General features: G+C 41.7%; 1 protein-coding gene and 1 long non-coding RNA gene across 4 annotated transcripts in view; one reads left to right on the plus strand and one right to left on the minus strand.

Annotated features, from left to right (window-relative positions):
- Positions 1-4,923, plus strand: part of LOC112450326 — a 15,902-nt gene extending 10,979 nt beyond the window's left edge. For both annotated transcript variants that reach the window (XR_005233279.1, XR_003038899.2), the window contains exons 5-6: positions 2,740-2,902; positions 3,568-4,923. This is a non-coding gene — a long non-coding RNA (uncharacterized LOC112450326). The remainder of the gene's footprint in view (positions 1-2,739; positions 2,903-3,567) is intronic.
- Positions 4,924-4,993: 70 nt separating this feature from the next.
- nck2a (NCK adaptor protein 2a) overlaps positions 4,994-21,047 on the minus strand; it is a 31,119-nt gene continuing 15,065 nt past the window's right edge. For both annotated transcript variants that reach the window (XM_017410075.3, XM_017410074.3), the window contains exons 2-4: positions 14,533-14,774; positions 8,647-9,416; positions 4,994-7,016 (exon numbers count right to left, since the gene is read on the minus strand). In XM_017410075.3, coding sequence (XP_017265564.1) covers positions 6,822-7,016; positions 8,647-9,416; positions 14,533-14,758 — 1,191 coding nt within the window. In that variant the 5' untranslated portion in view covers positions 14,759-14,774 and the 3' untranslated portion in view covers positions 4,994-6,821. The remainder of the gene's footprint in view (positions 7,017-8,646; positions 9,417-14,532; positions 14,775-21,047) is intronic.

Genomic DNA, 21,047 nt, shown 5'->3' on the forward strand with positions numbered 1-21,047 from the left:
GATTTCAGCGATTTTGACTATAAAAATGCGATTTAGACCATAAAAATGTTCGAAAATTACTCATACATAAAGATCAGTGGACAAATATTAATATTCATTTTATGTTATGATTTTTTTTTTTCTTGTCATGATGACAGGGGAGGCTCTGCCTCACCTGCCTCCCCTGACCGCACGTCCCTGGTGATTTGTCTCTTTTAGAATACAATAAAGAGACGAAATGAATCTCTGCGAAGACGGGCTTTGGAGTCGGCTATCAACTGGTGTTGTGGAAAGGAGAAGAGAAACGTGCAGACACGGCGGAGTGGATAAACACGAATGTCAGCGGGGATTTGAGACAGACAGGTCCCTGCAAAACAGACCAGGGAGGTTTACAAGAAGGAGGAAAAAAAAAACCAGACACTTGAGAGACGGTAGGAATGTTTTCTTTCAGGTGACACTGAAAAAACAGACGACGGGGGGTGTTGCTGGATGGTGAGAGGAAGGAGTGACGAGGATTGACAAGTTTAGAAATAAGAACAAAAAGAGCACTTTCAGGTTGAATGGTTCGGGAACAAAGTGAAGTTGTAAAAAGTTTCTGGACGTCTGAGGTGAAGGATGATGTCTCTGGTGCTGACAGGCCAAAAAGAAAAAAAGGAGACTGATTTATTTTTTGCTCAATCGGTGTTAGAAATAGAGAAATGGAGAAAGTTAGAGACCCTTTCCTGGAACAACCAAAAAGAATGAATGTCTCCACTTTCTTCTTGAGGGGTTGAACTTTTATTAGCAGATTTGTTCAGCCCAGACTGTCAGCGGTGCATCGGGCGTGTTCTGGCCCATACTGCTTCATCAGATTGTGATCAGTGGGGTCGGGTCAGAGCCTGCAGCTCTTCGTTATGACTTTCCAGCTAATCCTCTGCAGTTTTTGCTGTGAGTTAGAGTGGATAGTCCTGACGGAGGGGGGGAGGGGGGTCACTGCCATCAGGAACCAATTACTGACAGACAGCAGCTACATTTTGTGGAACAACTGTCTCTTGAGGTCATTGGGCAGGATCTCAGTGAGGCTAAGGTCTAGTTTCTGACTAACCTGACCTGCCACAGGGATCTTTACGCAGGAAGTCGCCACTGGCACAATCATTGTGACACAGGGGGGCAAAAAGGACAACCTCATTAGGCGGGTCGTCTCCTTGCTTGTAACAGAGGCAGTTTAGCGGTGCGTCAGGGTGTGTTGGTAAATAACAAGCAGTTTTTGCTAAATCAGCAGGAAAACAGTACTGCCAGTTAAACAGCCTCAGGCACATTGGATAACCATCGTTACAGTTTCCACAGGAGTTTCTCAAAATAGTTTTCTGCGTTTTTCTTTAGAGTAGCTTCATTTGGCTTGAACCACTCATCCTCATCTCTGCTTCTGAGCTTCCCACCAGACGCTAAATTAGTTCATTTAACTTGTTGATACCAAATGTTTTTCTCAAACACCACAGTCTGAGAACCGCAGGACTAGACTCTACATCAACATGTAGTTGGGATTATTGCCCCCCTGATGTTCATTTGAAGCTGGTTTCCATGACTGTATCCAGACCCAGAGTTACTAAAGCATCACTAGCAGATATACCTCACTTCACACACACTAACCTCCATGTTATTAAATGCAGTTTGTCTGTTTACTTTCTAACCTGTTCCAGTTTTGTAAAAGCTTCCCCGTGCCTCTGCCGCCTCTACTCCATTCCCTCGATCCTGTGTTATTGATTAAACTCTAGCTTTGCCAACTCCTGATGTCACTAGCAGGAAGACTCACTGCATCTCTATCCCTTCAGGATATACTGTGCAATATTTCCATCTAATTTTAAGTAAATTAATGTTTATTATCCTCAGATGGGAGTGTAAGGAGTGTATAACCAGGACAGCTATAACCAACAGCGCAGACACAATCCCACTACATAGATTTAAAAGAATTATTCCAATCCATCCATTTTCTTTACCGACTATTTCCTTTCCTGGTCGTGGGGATTATCTTAATCATCTTATTCAAAAGGCTAAAATCAGCAGGAACTCATCACTTTTTACATTTGTTTCCTTCTGCTTCGGGCTTGTTTTGCTAAATGTCAGTGAAGTTCAGGAGGATACATGCAGATCAGCTATTGATCCTCTCAAATGTGTGTGTGTGTGTGTGTGTGGTGGGGGGGAGTCTTAGAGTTACAGAAAACGTCTAATACAAGCTGATACAAGCTGATGGTTTTATCACCGTTTCACAGGTGATTATAAAACTGCAAAACTTCCCACAGCAATCCATAAATAATGAACATAAAAAGTATTTTGCTGCATGGATATTCGATGCAAAGTTGTGCTGAGTTGATCACTTTCTCCTCCCTGTAAAAGTCTCATATAAGTATAAGACACCTGTTGATCTGGGCCGGGCTCCAAGCTGCTCCTTTCTTGTTGCACCAAGCGGCGCTCGCTCCACCAGATGTTCTCTCAGGCAAGCCTAAACACAAAGTCCTGCAGCCGATCCAACGTCTGTGTGTGTGTTTTATCACTGTGTTACCAGGCCGAGCCAGGAGGGAATCAAACCAAACATTTTAGAGTTCCTTGATACGGGAAGGTGTGCAGGGCTGTAAATTGGCCTGAATGAGTTTGTGCAGGTCCTGCAGTTTCATCCAAGCACAGAAGATACTGGTGTTTGGTAATCAGGCTACACTGATTTTATACTTTGTGTAACTTCAGTAAAATCTTTACATGTTTGTGATTTTTTTTTTTTTTGTTCAGTGGGTTGCAGAGATGACAGTGAAGGTTCACGGCAGGTTAGACTGCGCCTGTGAGACACTATCCAGCTCCTGTCGACCTCTCAGCACTTCCAGGACAAACCGCAGAGAGTCTGCGGACATCAAGGTCATTTCTTCGTCACACACCGATGAGCACGCTGCAGGAGGTGAGCGCTTCTGAGGGACGGACAAATGTTCGACCTGACATGAACCTCGCTGCAGTGACGCTCACCTCTGTGGCGTCCTGAGGTTTTCTGCAGGATTTCTTTTGTTTTTAAGGTTCGTGCACCAGGACACGGTTTTTCTGACTCGGCCCGAAGGCTTTTATTTCAGAGAGTTTCATTGATCAGTTAGTTTAACGTTTTTGTTAATATCTATCACTACTAACCTTACTTATCGGATGTTTTATTACCACAAACGTTTCAGATAAGACCTAAAAATGTTTAAATGCACACAAGTTTTCAGTATCTGGAGAAAACTCAGTGTAAAATTCTTGTTTAATTGTTGGCATTGAAACATAATGGAGACTATTTTTGGTTTCTCTTTTCACACTAATCATACTTTCCTCATTTGAATCAGAGATGGAAATTTAAAATAAACACAAACTTATAAGTCTCATCAAACTAATGAAATTATTAAATAAAAGTTGCCTTTTTCTAATTAAAACAATTTGTTTAGCAAATTATCAGCTAGAAAGCCTTTGATATTATAATGGCGTCTTGCTGTTTACCATAGATCACAAACTGAGCAAATTCTAACTACAGATAGTCTCTGTTATTCTTTGATAGCTCAAAAGGCTGAATTATATCTAATTTTCCCCTTTCTTTGACAGGAACACTCGAAAAGGGAAGTTAGCTGTGCAATGATGACTCTAAATTTCAGTAAGTGGGGATTTGCAGCAAAGTGAGCGGCTGCTGGGAGACGCATTCGAATGACTCTTTTCAACTCGAGCAGTCATGCTGCAACTCCTCCGTCCAAAGCGGTTTCTTTTTCTGTTTTTATTTATTTATTTTTAATTATTGAAAACCAATTTTAGATCACAGCTCATGCAGATCAGTGAATAATTTAATAGCTTGTGTCTAACGAAGCCAGATGCTTGTCCCTTTTTAGACGTGGCCTCTGCAGGTTTAAAAGCAGCTGTCAGACGCAGGAAGCTCGATACTGACACCATGTGGAGCTTTAAGGTACTGCAGCACCTACTTCACATTGACAAATCTTTCTGCCCCGTTTCAGGTGAACACCTCTTTAAGTTTGGCTCCAAATGTAAAAAGAATCTGAGTCTTAAAGGTGGATATATGTGTATGTGAAAGTGGTTCAGTGTTCATTCTCATATATTGTTATAAAATCCCACCTGGAGGCAGACAGAGGTTTACCTGAGACAAACAGAGACAACTCTCTAAGGTGTTCTAAAACTATCTGCACAACTTTCCACCTGCAGACAGACTTGGTTGCAGCTGGAAACCTGTCCGACAGGACTCAACGGTCCTTTAAAGGCATTTGATTGACGTTCTTCACAACAAAATCACAGATCATCAACCCTATCGCAAGTTCATGTTTCAGCTTGTTCAATATTATTTCCTTTAACTTGGTGTCTACAGTGACAAGTGTGAAAGGAATGTTTAGGTTTTAGACAAAAGTCCAAGAATCCCCATAATGTTACATGTATTTATATCCCAAGTATCCGTGAAGACAAAAACAGGATTTAAAGTATTTAGAGTTGTTATGCGAGTTTGAGCTCAGTTATATGTAATGCTGTCTAAAGGTTTTTTTTTAAGTTTCCTTATGATTTTATTAAATTCACACACAAATTAGTCTTGGCGGTGAAGTGAAGTCAGCCTGAAGACCACAGAGAGAAGGAACACAATGAAGCCCAAGGAGCTCAGAGGTGGAGTTTTTATAAAACAAATAAACAACATAACTCAGAGCACCATAAAAGCCATTAAAACTGAACTAGCATTTGTTGGACTGCATACAGCCACTGATTACTTTCTGAAGGTCTCATTAAAATCCATCCAGTGGTTCATGAGATATTTTGCTAACACACATGTAATTTATTGCCATCAAAGAAAACTCAACACCATTAACTCCTTTTAATATTGAATGATGTCATTAATTGGTTTTGGGATTTATTGTGCATCACTTTAATCATGCATTGGACCAAAATGGAATAATTTTTTTTCACTTTCTTGAGTCATCCAAGTGTTTTTAATGCATGTTTCTGTACATTTCTGTACTGATTAAACTCAACCATTCTCAAATCTTTGTCAAAATTGTTTTTTATTGAACAAAAGTATCTGAATTCTCATCACGTTGTCAGTGATACAGTACCATAGTTGGATCTTAATGATTCATATATGCACCTCTTATTTTGAATATATACATACAGTGGAGACAGGAATTAAATAACAGTGCTCAATAACATTCAGATATATCTCATAAAAGCCGAGGACCCCCATCAACACTTCCATTGGTAAACAGATGTACATAAGAAACGGGTAAATGTTTGGTATTATTAGATATTCAGCTCTAAACCAGATGACTGGATTTGGTTTGGCAGGAAAACAAAAAGTCCAGCTCCATTGAACTACTGGTTTTTTGGCTAATGCAGAAGAACATTAAGCAAATTTATGTTATTTGACTTGTTTACGGGTTGTTAATCCTTTCTTTTACACTATCATACAGACTTTAATGTCCGTGCCTGATAGAGCCAGGTTAGGGTTGCTAAGTAACGGCAAACAAGTTATTCAAGGAAAGGATCAACAAATACTTTATTTTACAATTTACTTGTTAGCATCTGAAATACTCTGATTTATTAAAAGGTCCAGCTTTCAGGCCACCTGTTCCTAAATAAAAGGTCTCACCGTTTAAAGTCTTTTGTTTACATTTCCTGCAAAAAAGATCTCTGCAATCACAAGACGATAAACTGCTTCCCAAGAGGTACTTCTCATAACTGCATCAAAACGCAGATCGACTGTAGTTACTCAAAAAGTGTTACTGAAAACAAAAAAGGTTTTATTGATCGTCTTGTCAGTGTCCTCGTGTCGCTGCAGACATGTTGGATGTGACGATATAAAGCATGAGCACTGAGCTACGAATGAATCAAAGTCTGGTGAGTGCAGCGCGGACCTGGAGCCAGTAGGAACGGGTACATGGTGGCACATTTGGTTACACGAATCGACATTCAAAACTCTACAGGATCTCAGAGGTCTCTCCTATTGCATTAATGCCCCCACCCCACCCTCACCGCCTCCATTAGAAATATTACAGTGAGTGTTGTTTCCACATTAAAAGTAGCACTAGAAACAGAAACGAGGAACAACATTAAATTAAAAAAGAAGAAGAAATTAAGTGGGGAGAAAAATCATGTACCGGAATGGTGAAAATTAGGAAAAACAAAACCAAAAAAAAAAAAGGCAAGAGAGTGATTCTGGTCACTTTATGAAGATACAACCCTTCAAAGAAAAGAACTTTAAATTAGCTTAGTTTCTTTTTTTCTTCTTCTAGCAAGCAGTTCTTTCACAATTAAATGAAAGGAAATAAAACAACGGGCTGCAATTAGACGTGACAACAGCAGAGTTAGGTCCCTCGGAGGAGCGAGTCCTCTCTGAAGTGGTACGTGTCCGTTCTCCGGTGATAATTAAGAGCAATGGTGGAACTTACAATGTGCGCACTTGTAAATAGACATTATGTATGACATCAGGAGGGAGAGCTTGAAGCCCCCGACAAGGCCTCGGGCGTTCCTGTTAGCAGCACATATGGTCACTGCGTGTCAGCACATCCACGATAAAGAGGCCCCTTACACGAAGCGTTCACTGGCTCAGGGCTAGATGTCTTGGGGAGGGAGGGGGTTCGAATGCAAAAGAGCGGAGAGCTAGAAAAAAGTTTCACCAGGGGTTTTCGTTTCACCACCAGAGGGCGACAGATAAACCCAAAAGAGGTGGCGACTGAGGATCTGGATGTGGTTCAGACGCCGCTGCAAGAGGGTCCAGAGCTAAGGCTTGAGTTAAGACAGTACAGGAGTGGCATATAATGTGTGTGTATGAGTGTGTGTGTGTGTGTGTGTGAGATCCAGTGTAGAAGTGTAAATCACAGCAGCGCTTTCACCAGGTACAGCTTCTCGCCATGTTCGCTGGTGAAGATGGGCGCCTTCTTGTAATGCTCCACCAGTTCGTCCATGGAGTTAAACCTGCGCTGGCCGATACAGTATACTCCGTCCGACAGCTGCACTTTAAAGTGCTTATTCTTCTCCACCGCCTTCAGAGACACCGAGAAATCACTGGGCTGGAAAAGAGGAAAGAAGAGAAAAGGAGGGGGGGGGGGGACGGAGAAGAACAGGGTTATTTTTACAGCTCCAGGAGGTGGCAGCATATCCTCCTAATAAAACTACTAACCACATTTTATAAAACTGCAACAACAATAAATCACAGTCCCAAACAGGAAACAAGAGCAAAATCCTTCACTTTTACTGCTGTTTTAAAACTTTAAATGAGCCAACTTCAAATGTGTTTTGGGCTCTTGTTGTGGTTTTGATGAATTTTACACTTAAAGACGTCATCTGCTGACGATCAAATGTTCCTCTGAGGACTCCTAAAGACTGGATGTGTACTCCATGGTTGATTGGTTCTCTAAACAGCCTATGCAGCATGGAAATTCTGTGATTACACACAGAGGACAGAGTTGGAGTATTAAAAATCAGAAAGGTTGGAATAATCATAGTGACTGATTCAACAAGATCATGTCATTTTTGTCTGGATTTAGAAAAATAACCCATTTAGCTAATTAACCCCGAACCCAAACAGCTAATTTTCTTTTATTTAAAGCAATGCACAGATGAAGGTTAATAAAAAACACAAACCAGATAAAATAAACCGTAGTTTCGTGACTAAAATGGTGTAGCAGAAACATGCTTACATATTCTTTTCACCGGATTCATAAAGACATGCACGTGTGTGGTTCTGTTTTGTTTTTCAGCTCAATCAATTTCAAAATACACACACACATAAACAAACCTGATTTTATTTCCTGTCTGGAGTTATGAATGGGTGTAGATGCTAATTATGCCCTTTCCACCACAGCTAGATAGTGACTTCAAAGAAAGACACGGCAGAAACGAAGCACAGATTCAGCGCACCATGAAGTCGTAACGGAAATCTTTTAGTTTGTTTTCTCAGTTCTGAAATTAGGGGCAGAATAAAAACTGTGAAATGTGGGGGAAAGAAAAAAAACAACCAAATAATCAACTCTAAGTTCAAAGCAAAGAATTCAGTATCTTCGTAAAGTTGCCTCAGGGAAGTCTTCCAACAGCGGCTGAGAAAACAATTTGTTTTATTTCTGACTGAAAAAAAGAGAAACATGTTCGAGAGTTTTGCCTACGGTATGTTTAAAAACTGTTGCGGTGCAGCTCAGACTGTCGGATAAAAGCATCAAACGGGCCAAAAAACCCACATAATCTGACCCTACAAATGTACCGAATGTAGAAACGAGGCAATAAAAGTTCCTACATGAGGCTCAGGATGCACACTCGGCAGCACAGTTTCAAAGTGAAACTCCTGCTCAGACTCAGAGGCAAGCTGGATTGATGCGAACTGATTCAATCTCTGTCGTGCACATTAAAATGCTGCATATGCTGCACTCCCTGCTATTCGCATTTCAGGAGGTTTTGTTTGTCGATTACATCCTAGGATTTTTATTAGAATCCTAGGACGTATTTGAGAAAACATGGCATTTTATCATTTTATTTATATTCATATGTTGTTTCTTTAACGTGAAATATTACGCAATGTAGTGAGAATTATATATATTATTCATATCTCTCAATTTTGAGTTCCTAGTCTGGTCAACCATGCTGGCTAAGTGTTTCTTGTTTTCCTCCGTGGTGTCAGCCTGCCGTGACTTCACCCGGCTGACTCACCGATGACTCGCTGTCTCGTATGAGGAAGTTGCCCTCCTCCCCCCTCTCGTTGAGTATACACTCGGCCTGGTGTCTGGTGATGTTGCCGTAGTACCAGTCCCTCCCAGCAAACCTCCCTGAGCGCGCGGGCGCCACGCGGTTCTGCGGGGAGCCTGATGTCGAGGAGGGCACGCCGGGCCGCTCATCAAGCACCATCACATAGTTTTTAGGTACCAGGCCCACAATGCCACGCGAGTTCCTACACCTCCACCACTCGGGGTCGTTCTCCGGCTTCTCCACCACCTCCATGATTTCTCCTTTCTCAAAGTTCAGCTCCTCCTCCGTCACGGAGCTGAAGGGGTAGAGCGTTTGCACCAGATGGAGAACTCCGCCGCGGCCGCCCGCGCGTCCGTTTGCTAACAAAGTCCCTACAGATCCTTCGTAGTATCTTCGCGGGGAGTCGTCCTCCCCTCTGTCGTGAGCCCCTGCCAGCTCCTCCTGGACATAATTCGAGGGGAACCAGCCCACGCGGCCGGCCTGGCTGCCCCGCCACCAGCCGTCGCTGCACTTCTCCATAACCATCACCTTGGAGCCCTTGGTCAGCGTCAGCTCGTCGTCCCTCTCTGCTGTGTAAGCAAACTTCACCACAGCGGGGATGTTGAGGTCGTAGATCCTCTCGGCGGCTCCGACCACACCTCCACCCCCGCTGCCATTAGAAGGGTACTCCATGTCCGAGCTCGGTGTGGGGGAGGCATCGCGGGCGCTCGTCTTCCTCTTGTTTTTACCCAAACCTGTGTGTGTGGACAGAAACAAGGTTCATTAGTCACCATCAGACCCAGAAGTGTTCTCAAAACAAGTTAACCTGTAAAAAAAAAACTCAGTGGTAAAGGGCACACGTTTAAGATTAGGCTTTTATTCAATCTTGTTGCAGAACAAAAACATGACTATAATATTTACATACTAACTAAAGTTAGTTGCACCTTTCCACAAAGTTTGGAAAGATTTTACTTGTGTTTTGAAATCTAATCGCTGTGAAACAAAACTTTATTTGCCTAATTTTATTGTTTTCTCGTCTCATTCTGGAAGCTGCCATCCTTCCAGCTTCAACACTTCAGCGGCGCCATGAAGACAAGTGACACGTCAGCTGAGCCTAATCTCCCCCTGAACCTCAGGCCTGAGTGGAAACAACAAACCAGGGCTGAAAGGGACGCTAATGGTCCAGGCTGATTAAGTTCCGGGGGGGAGACGGGTTCAGGTATTATAGTGGAAACGCACCTAATGCTCGTCATCTACTTGGTATTCAGTCGACATCATCTTACACACTGTATACACATCTATACAAATCAAAAGGCTGGAAATAGATGGTGCACAGAGGGGAAGAAAAGTGGAGCAGGCACCATGGGTTTGATAATGACAGGCATATCCGAGATCAAAGTCGGCTCCTGTCTCACCTGCCACTGACTTCTCTATTCACCCACGTTCAAAGACGAGTCTTTAAACGTGTTTGCACACTTCACTGAGACCTGAAGTTTCTGAAGTCTCGGCTGAGCCCAACTGGAGGAGGTCCTCTCGTTTTCTCCCATGCATTTTAAAAGAATAATTACACACATGGCAGCTTAAAACATTTAAACTATTTAGTTGACAGCTGACGCCCGTGTCAGGGTTTGCTCGCGCTAATGATGGAAGTGAGTATCTCGACAGCTCATCACCCAGACTGCGCCACAGAAATGTCACCGCTGAGCAGAACCATTTACATTGTTTTGAAAATTGCCGGGTTCACACGGAGGAGCATGGAACTCGTTGGCAGGGAGAGGAGAGACGAGGAGAGCAGTGGAGGACGACAAGAGGTCCCTTGGCAGCTGTTTCTTACTCACATTGGAGGCCGAGCACATCAGAGGCCACAGCTGACAAAAATGCAAAGGAGGAGGAGGATGAGACGGGAATAACAAACAGATCGTGTTTGTGGATAGCAGTGTGTATCCAACAAATCTGATGCCTGTGAAGATGTATTAATGAGACCGTGTTCCAGAAACTCAAGTTCGACTCCTGAGACTATTCTGGAGGTGGGAAAGGAAAAAAAAACCCTAGCAAACCGTCATTGTTATGGGCTGGAGTGACACTGCAATGAACACGCTCTCTCAAGCTTCGGTAAAAACACCTGCATCGCCACACACCTTTCTTCTTCACTCATTTCCACTTCAAGGCGCTGGCCTGCTGGTAAGAGCAGCAGTGGGCCACTCAAAACCTCAACCTACCTCTTCATCTCATGAAAGGGAAAGGAGCCTGGATATTCAAGCCCAGAGGACTTCGGCTCTGAGGGAAGCGAGTTGATGAAAGACTCCAAGCCTGCAGACTCTTGCTTCACTCGTTTGCTTACGACTGACGGCAGTAGGGAAGTTACTGTATTAAGAGAGTCTTTGCGAAACCATACCACCCACCAGACCCGTCTGTGCGCAATCAAAAAAGACACAACCCGGCTGTGTAGTGAAGTACTAGAGGTGTAACAGCAGGTGCTGTGATTTAAGAGCACTTTGAGGGAATCAGAGGTGAGCTACGTGGTCTTATAAATAGCCCCCTGGTAGTGTTGTTCTGTTTTTAATCCAAGTGCCGTGAGGTCTTAATGCATTACAGTGCGTAAAGCCAGTAAAGGTTGACAAAAGGCTTAACTAAAAAAATCTGAAAGATTAGACGGCTGCTGGAGAAAAACAGCAACCTGAGTTTTATGGAGAAACAACCCTTTGGGGAGTATGACCCTGCATTAAGGCTGAATTTTTACACTGTATTTGTGTAATTTAACGTCATCTGATCCTCTTCACAAAGTCTTTCTGTCATTTTAATAACAAACAGTAATGAAATCACACCGATAGAGGTTTAAATCTCTACAAAGGGCTGCAGTTTTCTTCATTACAGTTTCTAACCCTGAAGTTTATAAACTTCTCAGTTTGACCCTTATAGTTACAGCAGCAGAGACTTCTGACCCAAACCCCTGATGACTGACATTTACAAACTCTGCTAATTAACCAAATAAAGGAGAATGACAAATCAAACAGCCTCAACAAGTTATATGCAACTTTTTATAAATTTATGACTATTATCATCTCCGTATTTTAGTTAGTTCTCATGAAAACCCCTGTCCAACACAAACAAGAGCACTGAAGAAACAACAAGCAGGTGGTGATTTGTCAAAAATTCGGTATTTCCTTCATTATATAGACTTTGTAATATCTAGTTTCACCAAAAGAACTTTGTGTTTTACAGCTAATCATAACTTGTTCATATGACTGACTTTGAACCAGTACCAGAGTTTTTTTTGTTTTGTGGATCAGCAAATGTATGGCGTTTATTGAAGACATGTATATCACAAATCGGCTTTTATTATAAATTTTAGACAAAAATCGAATGTAAAGCTGTGTGCTGGCTATGACTCTCAGCCACCACAGTCCCAGGTTTTAGCTCAGTATCTGTAAAACTGACTGAGTTATAGTAATTTTTGCTTTGGTTGGCTGTGGGGTGTCATACCTCAGACACCTGTCAGAACGACAGACATGTAAAACACGTTTTCACCTGAAGTCAGGTCAGCCTCAGTCCTCCACTCAGATCTGTAACTAAACGTGCTGCCTTCTGTAAAAAACTCACGTGGGCATAAAGTTTGCTTGTTTGTTGGTCAGACAGGTGAGTTCTGACCCACTTTTTAGCAACGAGTAGCTTCTATGCATATTCCTTTCATCCATTACTTTTTATTTTTTTTATTTCCTAAGAGATGAAACTAGGGCACCAAGCAGCGGGCAGCCATTTATAGTTAGATTCTGTTGAGATGAATACTGATGATACAACCGCACTAAAAGGCACCATAAATGAAGAGGAAAAGCTGAAGATAACAGTAATTACAGACTATCCACGCTCTCCATAATCATAATGTGGATTCACAGAGGAGGAGGGAAAAAAAAAATCCAGACTACAGAGAGGATGAAGTAATCAAGCCATCATCCAATCAAAATCTCCATTCAAGTGTGTGAGTAAGTTCCATTAGCACCTGACCTCACCTACTGCTCATCACCTCATCATGGAAGTGTTCTGGCCTATTGGATTTTCACAGGCTTTTAACACTAAAGAGCTACTGGCAGGAAGCACGCTGCTCAGACTGAAATGGAACTGGGCCATAATGTGGCAGTCGATACGTAACTCAGTCAGAGAACAGCGGGGTAATCCATCATTCCGATACGCCCATTAGATGTCTGACTTGGTCCTGCAACCAAACTACAGATCACAGAAAAGCTGGGGCCCGCGGTGACGGAACGGAGCTGATGGAAACAGTGTTGGAGCAGGAAAAACAGGGAGGAGGGAGGAGGGAGGAGGGGTTGGTGTCATCTCTGCGCCAACCGATCCCGGGTGATGGTGACTGAGGCAGGCTGTGCCACAGTGACCGACATGCAGCCGCAGTTCCCCCGAGGGCAGTAATCCACAGAGCTGAGAGAAGTCCGTGCATTAAATGAGGCCTCAGTCACTGCTTCTCTCTCCTCGAAACCTCCTCCTCTAGGCTCAAAAAAACCCTTTGCCTTTCTGCACCACACAGTTACTATTTTTATTACAACTGTACATCTTGATGATACCGTCTCAGGACTTCTACCAGATGTTTCTATTTTCTGCCACAGACACTCTCTCATCCTCTATCATTCTGAGAAATATACATACATATATATCTTGTGCTAAAACTGTCAAAACAAATAATTCTGGAAAAGGGTAAGTGAATTATTTTGGCCTGAGCTGTATAAAACATCCCAGATTAGCAGAAATCTGTAGCCAACACTTTCTAATTTGTTAAGGATCCTTGCTGTGTGGGTCACATCTGTGCTGTTTGTGTGCTAGAAACTAAACAACAGCTGGATGGGTGTTGTTTAGGAGCTTAATTGTTCCCAGTTATTTCATCGCCAATATGCTCACATTCATAAAGTATGCAAATTGATTAGGCTACAATCTACTGGAAAGTCTGAAGCCGGTTAAGAGCAGCTAATGAGATCATTTCTTTTGTAATAAGTCATAATAAATGGGACTAATTTTACATTTTGCAGAACAGCTTGACGACTCTGAGCCAACAGTTTCACCAACGAGCATCCTGTCAATAAGAAAATATGTCAAATCAGTGATGCAAGAGAACTGTGTGGAGAAAAGGTTCGAGTCGCTGCTTACTGACAGACAGGACAGGTCTGAGCATCACACAGTCCTCAGCACACGACGATTGAGCAATTACTATAAGAAGAATAATGACTTAAATATGTTAATAGAATCAATTCGACCAAAAACATGAAGTCTGTTTTGTGATACCCAGAGGTATCAGACAGATCCTTAAATAAGTTAGAAGTTACACCATTTGATGCACAATTATGGAAAAGTAATAAAAGAACCTATAAGAGAACTGTTGAATGTTACCGCGATATCTTCATTTATTTTCATGACTTTTCTAAAAGAAATATTGATGTAGTATGTTTTGTTTTGCTTCATTCTGGGTAAGGTAAGCAGCTCCCTTCACCTGTACTTTTATGCACCATATTCCTTTAAACAAGCTAAAAGTTAAACCCACATACAGAGTGTAATAAATTCAAGTCATGACTGGGGACGGAGTGACACTGTGCTGACAGCTGAGAGCAACGGCCAACTCAACAGGCTCCCTGGAGTGCACAGAAACAGCTTCCAGCCAAGACAGAAACGCAGCGTGAAAATTATTTTAATACACACACAAAGTAACATCTCATCTTCTTCCCCAGTGTGTACCAAGTGTTAAAAAAATCATAATGCAAGTTTTCTGCCTTGGCTAAAAATAAGATTTACTTTAAACAGTGACAATTCAACAGGGGGGAGAGTTGTTTTTTTTTCTTTCTATCCAGCAGCGTGAAGTTGAATTCTTCTTACCCAGTGTGTCTTTGATGTTCTTCACCAGCGAGCCTTTCTTCAGGCTGTTCTTGCGCTCCACGTAGTTCGACGGCACATATCCCGTCTGGTTGGCGGCGTTGCGGACGCGCCACCACGTCTTCGAGTCGTCGAGGAGGAAGAGGCGCTCATTTTTACGGATGTCAAGTTCCTGGTCCTGCTGGGCCGTGTAGTCCCACTTGGCTACAACAATCACCTCCTCTGTCATCTTTCATGGAGTCCTCCTGTGAAGATGAAGAGGAGGTGGGTGATCAGGGGAGTAACAAATATATACATTTACTTTCAGGTGGTTGTTGTGGTAGGGAAGTAGTAAGAGCCTTGATCATACCAGTGATGGATAAACAGGGCTGTAAAATACAACTATTGCAAGATTAGTACATTTAGGAAGGTACAGTACTGTGCAGAACGTTTTTAATACCCTAAACTTTTATATTTTGTTTCCAACAAGCCAGACTTTATCTTTTAACGCAGTTTTGAACGTCTTTCAGAGTTTTACTTAGGACTTGTTGCTTTTTTTTTATTTTTATTCCTTTTCTGTCCAGCTTTTTTAACTTGCATTGGTGGCATATTCTGCAGCATGTTCTTAAAAAAAAGTAAAGAAAGTAAACAAGAAATGTTGGGTCTAAAGAATGTCTTTAAAAGATGGGAACAAATCCAGCAAAGCCCTGACACAGGACCTGAGAGACGCATCCATCTTCATTTGGCCTTTGCGACAGGTTCTTGGTAGCAAAGTGCCTGAAGATTTAGTTTAAAATGGTTTCTCTGCTAAGCTGTGTGTTATGTACTGACAACACTGGCTTATCCACAGATTTTAGGGGACCTTTTATGCCCGAAAGATTCTCAGGACAGAATTAAGTGGCTTAACAAAGAAAAAAATATGTCTGAAAATGCACAAAAGACTAAAGATGAGTTAAAAAGCAGTCCAAGTTCAAAGCAAATCTTTTACAGATCTTCAGAATGAATAAAAACATATTAATTAAGATTACTTTGAAATATTAAAAGAAAGTCTGGCTCTTTGGAAGCAAAACATAAAGCAAAGAGGGTTGACTCAAGACTTTTGCACAGTAATGCATATATATTACTTCTAATGCACAAAGTAATCTTAAGCCATGTGTGTAAGCTCTCAGCACCGCTGACACAAGTAAGAAGTCATTACAAAATGATCCACATTCATCCCTGCGTAGAATTTATAAACTGCTTATCCCCGCTCGCATTAGTCTGGATACAACCTGGAAAGGCTGCTAGGCTATTACAAAACCAAGCTAAACGTTTATGGTAAATTAAGAGTCTGAACAGCTTTAAAATAAAAGGGATAATTCCTTTAATGGAAAATATGGCAACATCTCATATACAGAGCTTTAAAAAGAAGCATTTCTGAAAGGGTCAGTTTAGCAGAAAGCGTCACAAACACAAAATCAATCCATGTGCTCTTCCTGTCTGTGCACACAAACACACCTTCCCTATTAGGGGTCTTTTTTAGTCAGGCACTGAGCAATTACACGCTCTAGTTCACCAGGTGAGGTCGCTGAACGTGGGTCAGCGAGACAACCTTACTGATGAGGAGCTGCAGTCCTGAGACTATGCAAGCCGAGGTAAGGAGTGCTTGATGTAAAGAGCCTTCTGTGAAAGGAGATCCCGCGGTATGAAAACAATCTGACCAATCTGGTTTATTCACAGTAACATTACCAGTCTGGAAACAGGACCGGTGAAGAAAGTAAATATGGCCACATGCTTAAATTGGTTAATACATGAAATAAGACCATTTATTGTGCTGAAATACTGGAACATACCGTGACGTTCCTTTAAAATAAAGGCCTAACGGCCTTTAAAGGAACGCATGGAGATGACTGTCAGCTACTACCACGTCAAATTTTGACTCGGTATTTATTAAATTGATATTTACTGTCTTTTTTGTGTTTGCTAAAGTAAAGCAGCTAGGCAGCTATTTTGAATTGTGTTTACTCTAAAAATTAATTAGCTGAAGTACATTCAGTGAAATCCATTCACTGGTTCGTGTAATATTTTGCTAACAAACCACACAGACATATCACTCACCTTTAATGGCAGTGAGCAATAATAGTCTACACCAAACCAGGTTATAAATGCTTTTTAAAGAGTTGTTTTATCATAGCGACAAGTCTATTCATTTACAAATAATGATTCAAAATGAAAACTCCTGGTAAATCCAAAACAATTAAAACTGATTTTGTGTTAAAAGAAGCATCTGGGTGAGATTACATGGGCGTATTTACTGAACGGGGGAAAAAAAAAAAGCACAGCAGATTACATTTTTGATACAAAGACATTCTTTCCCATCCTTTATAATTATTTGCATATTATTAATGAGAGGAGGGAGAGCAGATGAAGTTCAAACACAAAGAAATTATGATTAATGAGAATCGTTGCTGCACAAACAAAAAGATTTCATTACTGCTGGAACAGTTCATATCTTCTGTGTAGGCTACTTATTATGAAACACTAAAAGGAACGCTGTACAACACTGCCTGTGTGTGTGTGTGTGTGTTTTTTTAAAGCTACATAAATTCAATTCTGATTCAATTAGGCTCCAACCACAGAGACTGAAGAGCCATTACTGAATACATTCTTGCTGTTTTGGTCACAAGCAGGAGCAATGATGAGTATCATAGCATGAGAATGATTCATGGCTGCTTTCTAGCTCTGCAGCAAGCAGCAATAACTCAAGCGCAACAGTTTGCACAGTGAATGTGCCTCTGCTTGCCGTAGCTAAAGCTGTCAAACTGGATTGTTTCACAGGCTGGGACAGGGACAGCAGACGAAAGGAGGGCAAGAGTGTTGAGCAACACAGAGCGTTTGTGCCAAGTTCACCGCGAGTTAAACTACTCAACTTTCCCGGATGCGACAAGTTTTACTTGAGGAACAAAAGCAGCAGAGGGGATTGGGATGCAAGGGCTGCTCTGACATTTCAGGGACACACAAAAGCAACAGCTGTGAATCTTTAAAAGAGTGCGGGGAAACTGAAATGGAGGGACGGATTTATGACAAGATGAAGGATGGTGACGTCAACTCTTCCAGGAGACAAAGTACATGCTTTGGCCTCTTCGCCTTGGGCAGTAACAGCTGGATTAGTCCAGATTACAGCCCTCTTTTTGTTTTAGCACATTTATTCCTCTGTTAGATGAGCTGATGAAACCCCAAAACAGACAAATAGAAATATCCTCATTGGGATTTTCAGCTGATAAACGTAGATTCTTGAACTATAAAAGGGTCCTCCTTGAATTCAGTAGGTGATGTGTAACATTTTGCCACTGTAATATGAAAATCTGACCTACTGCACACTTATAGTATGTCAGTTTCAATGTGGCACAGATTTCAACTTCTGTAATCACAGAGGCAGCATTAATAATCCATATAATCAGATGTTCAGAGGAGACTGGAGGAGGAGAAGCAAAAGAAGAAAAGGAAACTTAGCCCACATTACTTTGATATACTAAGTTTATCATCAATTAACAGAACTCAAAAATTAAGAATGTTTTACATAAATATTTGGCCAAATCTCAAATTTGAACATTTAGGAAGCATGATCTGGATAAAACTCATATGCTGTGCAAAATGTACCTCACAAATTGAGTACATTTTGACAACTAACCAAATATTTGTGTCATTGCAATATCAGAGAGTGCAATATCAATATAAAAGGACTGCAAAAAATCACAAGCTCTTATATTTCAAGTACCATGCATTCTTCTACTGCTAATATTTATGCTCCATCCAACAGACTCATTGGCCTTGATACCCACACCTGGTTTAGATCATAGTGAGGAGTGAGGAAAATGTGCTCTTATTAAAATTATATCATCATTGTTATTATTTTTTAATCATGCAGCCATAAAACTGAATTCTGAGTATTTGTGACAAAGTTACTAGCAATTTGTGTGGTTGTATTTTGAACGGCCAGTTTGCCAAAATTACAGTCTATTTTTGTGTGTGTGGCTTGAAAAACTGCATTCTTGCATTGACTTTGACCATTTAAAAGAAAGCTTGTCACAAAATCTTTGAACATGTTAAAGCTTTGAGCAAACTGAGTAAACTGGCCAACTAGCCATAGCCCAGTGAGATACAGCCTTTAAATCTTTCAGGTTGCTGGAAAAGGGAAGCAGCTGAAGAGCTTCTAAGGCAACTATACTGATGTAGGAGCACTGCTGTTCCTCAACTCGGTATTGATTAATCAGAGGTTCTTGAGACTGAATTCACAATTCCACAACTGCTTGATCTTCCTCTCGACAGAGGTCTGATGTAAAATTTAGTCGTTTTGTTTCTGTCCACGAGGGTCGCCACATCCTTCTGCGTCTGCGTTTTTTGACTATGCACACCTACAGCACCACGTACAACGATAAAAGTTCCTTTCAAATGGTGGTTGCTGGTGGATGCAGACATGTAGAGGCACGTTGTAGCTCTTTCTTCCCAGACTACCAAGAAGATGCTCCATGGTCTTTTTGGAAGAAGTATCTTTTTAGTGGGTATAAGTATTACTGTTTGGTTTGTGCCCAGCATGTTTAGTAAGAACCAAATCGTTAACAACTTAATCTAAAATCTATAGAATAAATTAATCCAGTCTGTTTATACTCCTATAAAAAGTGTGAAAACCACCCTCATTTATCAGATTAACCTTTCCACGATCCCTCCACGTTTGTCATTTCTTTCAACTAGTGATTCCAGATTAATTGGCAATTTAATAAGACTTTCCCATCCTATCATGATTGCTTTGCCTCCTTTATCCGGGATACCAATTTCTGTCTCCTTGACATCCTTCCTCATTTAGTGTAGAGGTGATTGTTGTAGAAAATGTGCTATCTTCCCCCAGGAAATGATGTATTCTGATGCATTATGGATAGGATGGTGAATCCTACTAGGATTGTCAAAAATCAAACCATATCTGACTGATAAAAATATGTTTTTTCCCCCTCATTTTCAGAGCCATAAACTGATTTCCTTGGCTTGTTTAACATATAAACAGGTGTTACACAAAAGCCTATTATTACTCTTTGAATGCACACAAACATATAGACAAAAGAAACCAGCCCCAATTGGGACAGAGTGGGTTTAAAAACAAAAAAAGCTTTAGAGTGCAAACTCCTCCTGACCCCCGCTCCTCTACAAAGAGAGTTTAAAAGAGAAAGATGAGCGACAGACTGCAGAGCCGGGGTTCACCAACACTTCACAACTCCCTTCAGCGTGGGGGTGTGGGGGACGTTCAGAGGCTCTTTGAATGGCACACAAAGACAGAAAGGGAAAGTAAAAGAGGATTATAAAAAGAGGGAATGTTTAAAGGGAAAAAAAAAACATTTGGCAGAGCTTTCTGTGTTTGGCATTCAGGTCAAAGACAGCCAAAATTCAACCAATGGGAGAACATCTCCACCTCCCCCCTCCACTCCACTCTGTTTGCAGTAGTTGCTTTTCACAGGAAAGAGGAGGACTGCTTCACTCCCTACTGGCAATCACCATCGGAAGCATTTGGAGTGAACTGAACGCTCTGAAACAGAGAGGAAGCCAGACTTACTGTCAGAGCCACTCTGGACAAGGTTCTGTAATTTAAAGAGGACTAATGCTTCTCCTCGCAAATGTGATTTGTCCACAGCAAGAAAACCAGGCCGGAGGAGAACTGGATGCCGTTCACATGCAGTCAAGGATAAAAATGGTTTTCCACATGTTTGCCTGCTGCTGCCACATTCCCCTCAATTTTATGAGCCAAAACACATGAGTGACATCTAAGCCCCCAAAAACATTTCAGTCTGTAACGCACATGCAAACAATCCATTATTTCTTCTTACAGGCCTTCAACGGAGAGTGGGATGTCTGACAGGCGCACATCTGCCTCCCCATGATGTGGCTGTTTGGTCCTCTTCAGTTTTAGGATACAAAATAAAAGGGTGCTGTACACACGAACGTCATTGAAATAAATTAAAAAGTGCCAGTAACAAAAGAAAAGCAGAGAAGAGTGTTTCTTGTTGTCAGCTCAAAATAGGACTGAGGAGGAGCACTCGGGCCACACGAACAGAGCCGGCCCTGCTTGAGGAGATGCACTACGTTGCCAAAAGTATTCACTCGACTCCCTTCACACACATGAACTTGAGTGACATCCCATTCTTAATCCATTTGGGTTTATACTGGCCCACCCTTTGCAGATATAACAGCTTCAACTTTTCTGGGAAGGCTTTCCACAAGGTTTAGGAGTGTTTATGGGAATTTTGGACCATTCTTCTAGAAGTTGATTTGTGAGGTCAGATGCTGATGTTGGACAGAAGCCCTGGCTCGCACTTTCTTCTCTAATTCAACCAGGGGTGGAAATTAGCACCCGCCACCCGCCAAATGCGGGTAAATATTTGAAGTGGCGGGTGAATTTGATCAACACACACGCCACTGTGGCGGGTTGGCAATTTGAACAGAAAAGGTGTTATTTGTCCTCCTGACATATAGGGGGCAGTAATGCGCTCGAGTTGCTGCTGTTACGTCGAGCC

This window comes from Kryptolebias marmoratus, linkage group LG6 (assembly GCF_001649575.2).
Source record: "Kryptolebias marmoratus isolate JLee-2015 linkage group LG6, ASM164957v2, whole genome shotgun sequence".
Classification (NCBI taxonomy): domain Eukaryota; kingdom Metazoa; phylum Chordata; class Actinopteri; order Cyprinodontiformes; family Rivulidae; genus Kryptolebias; species Kryptolebias marmoratus.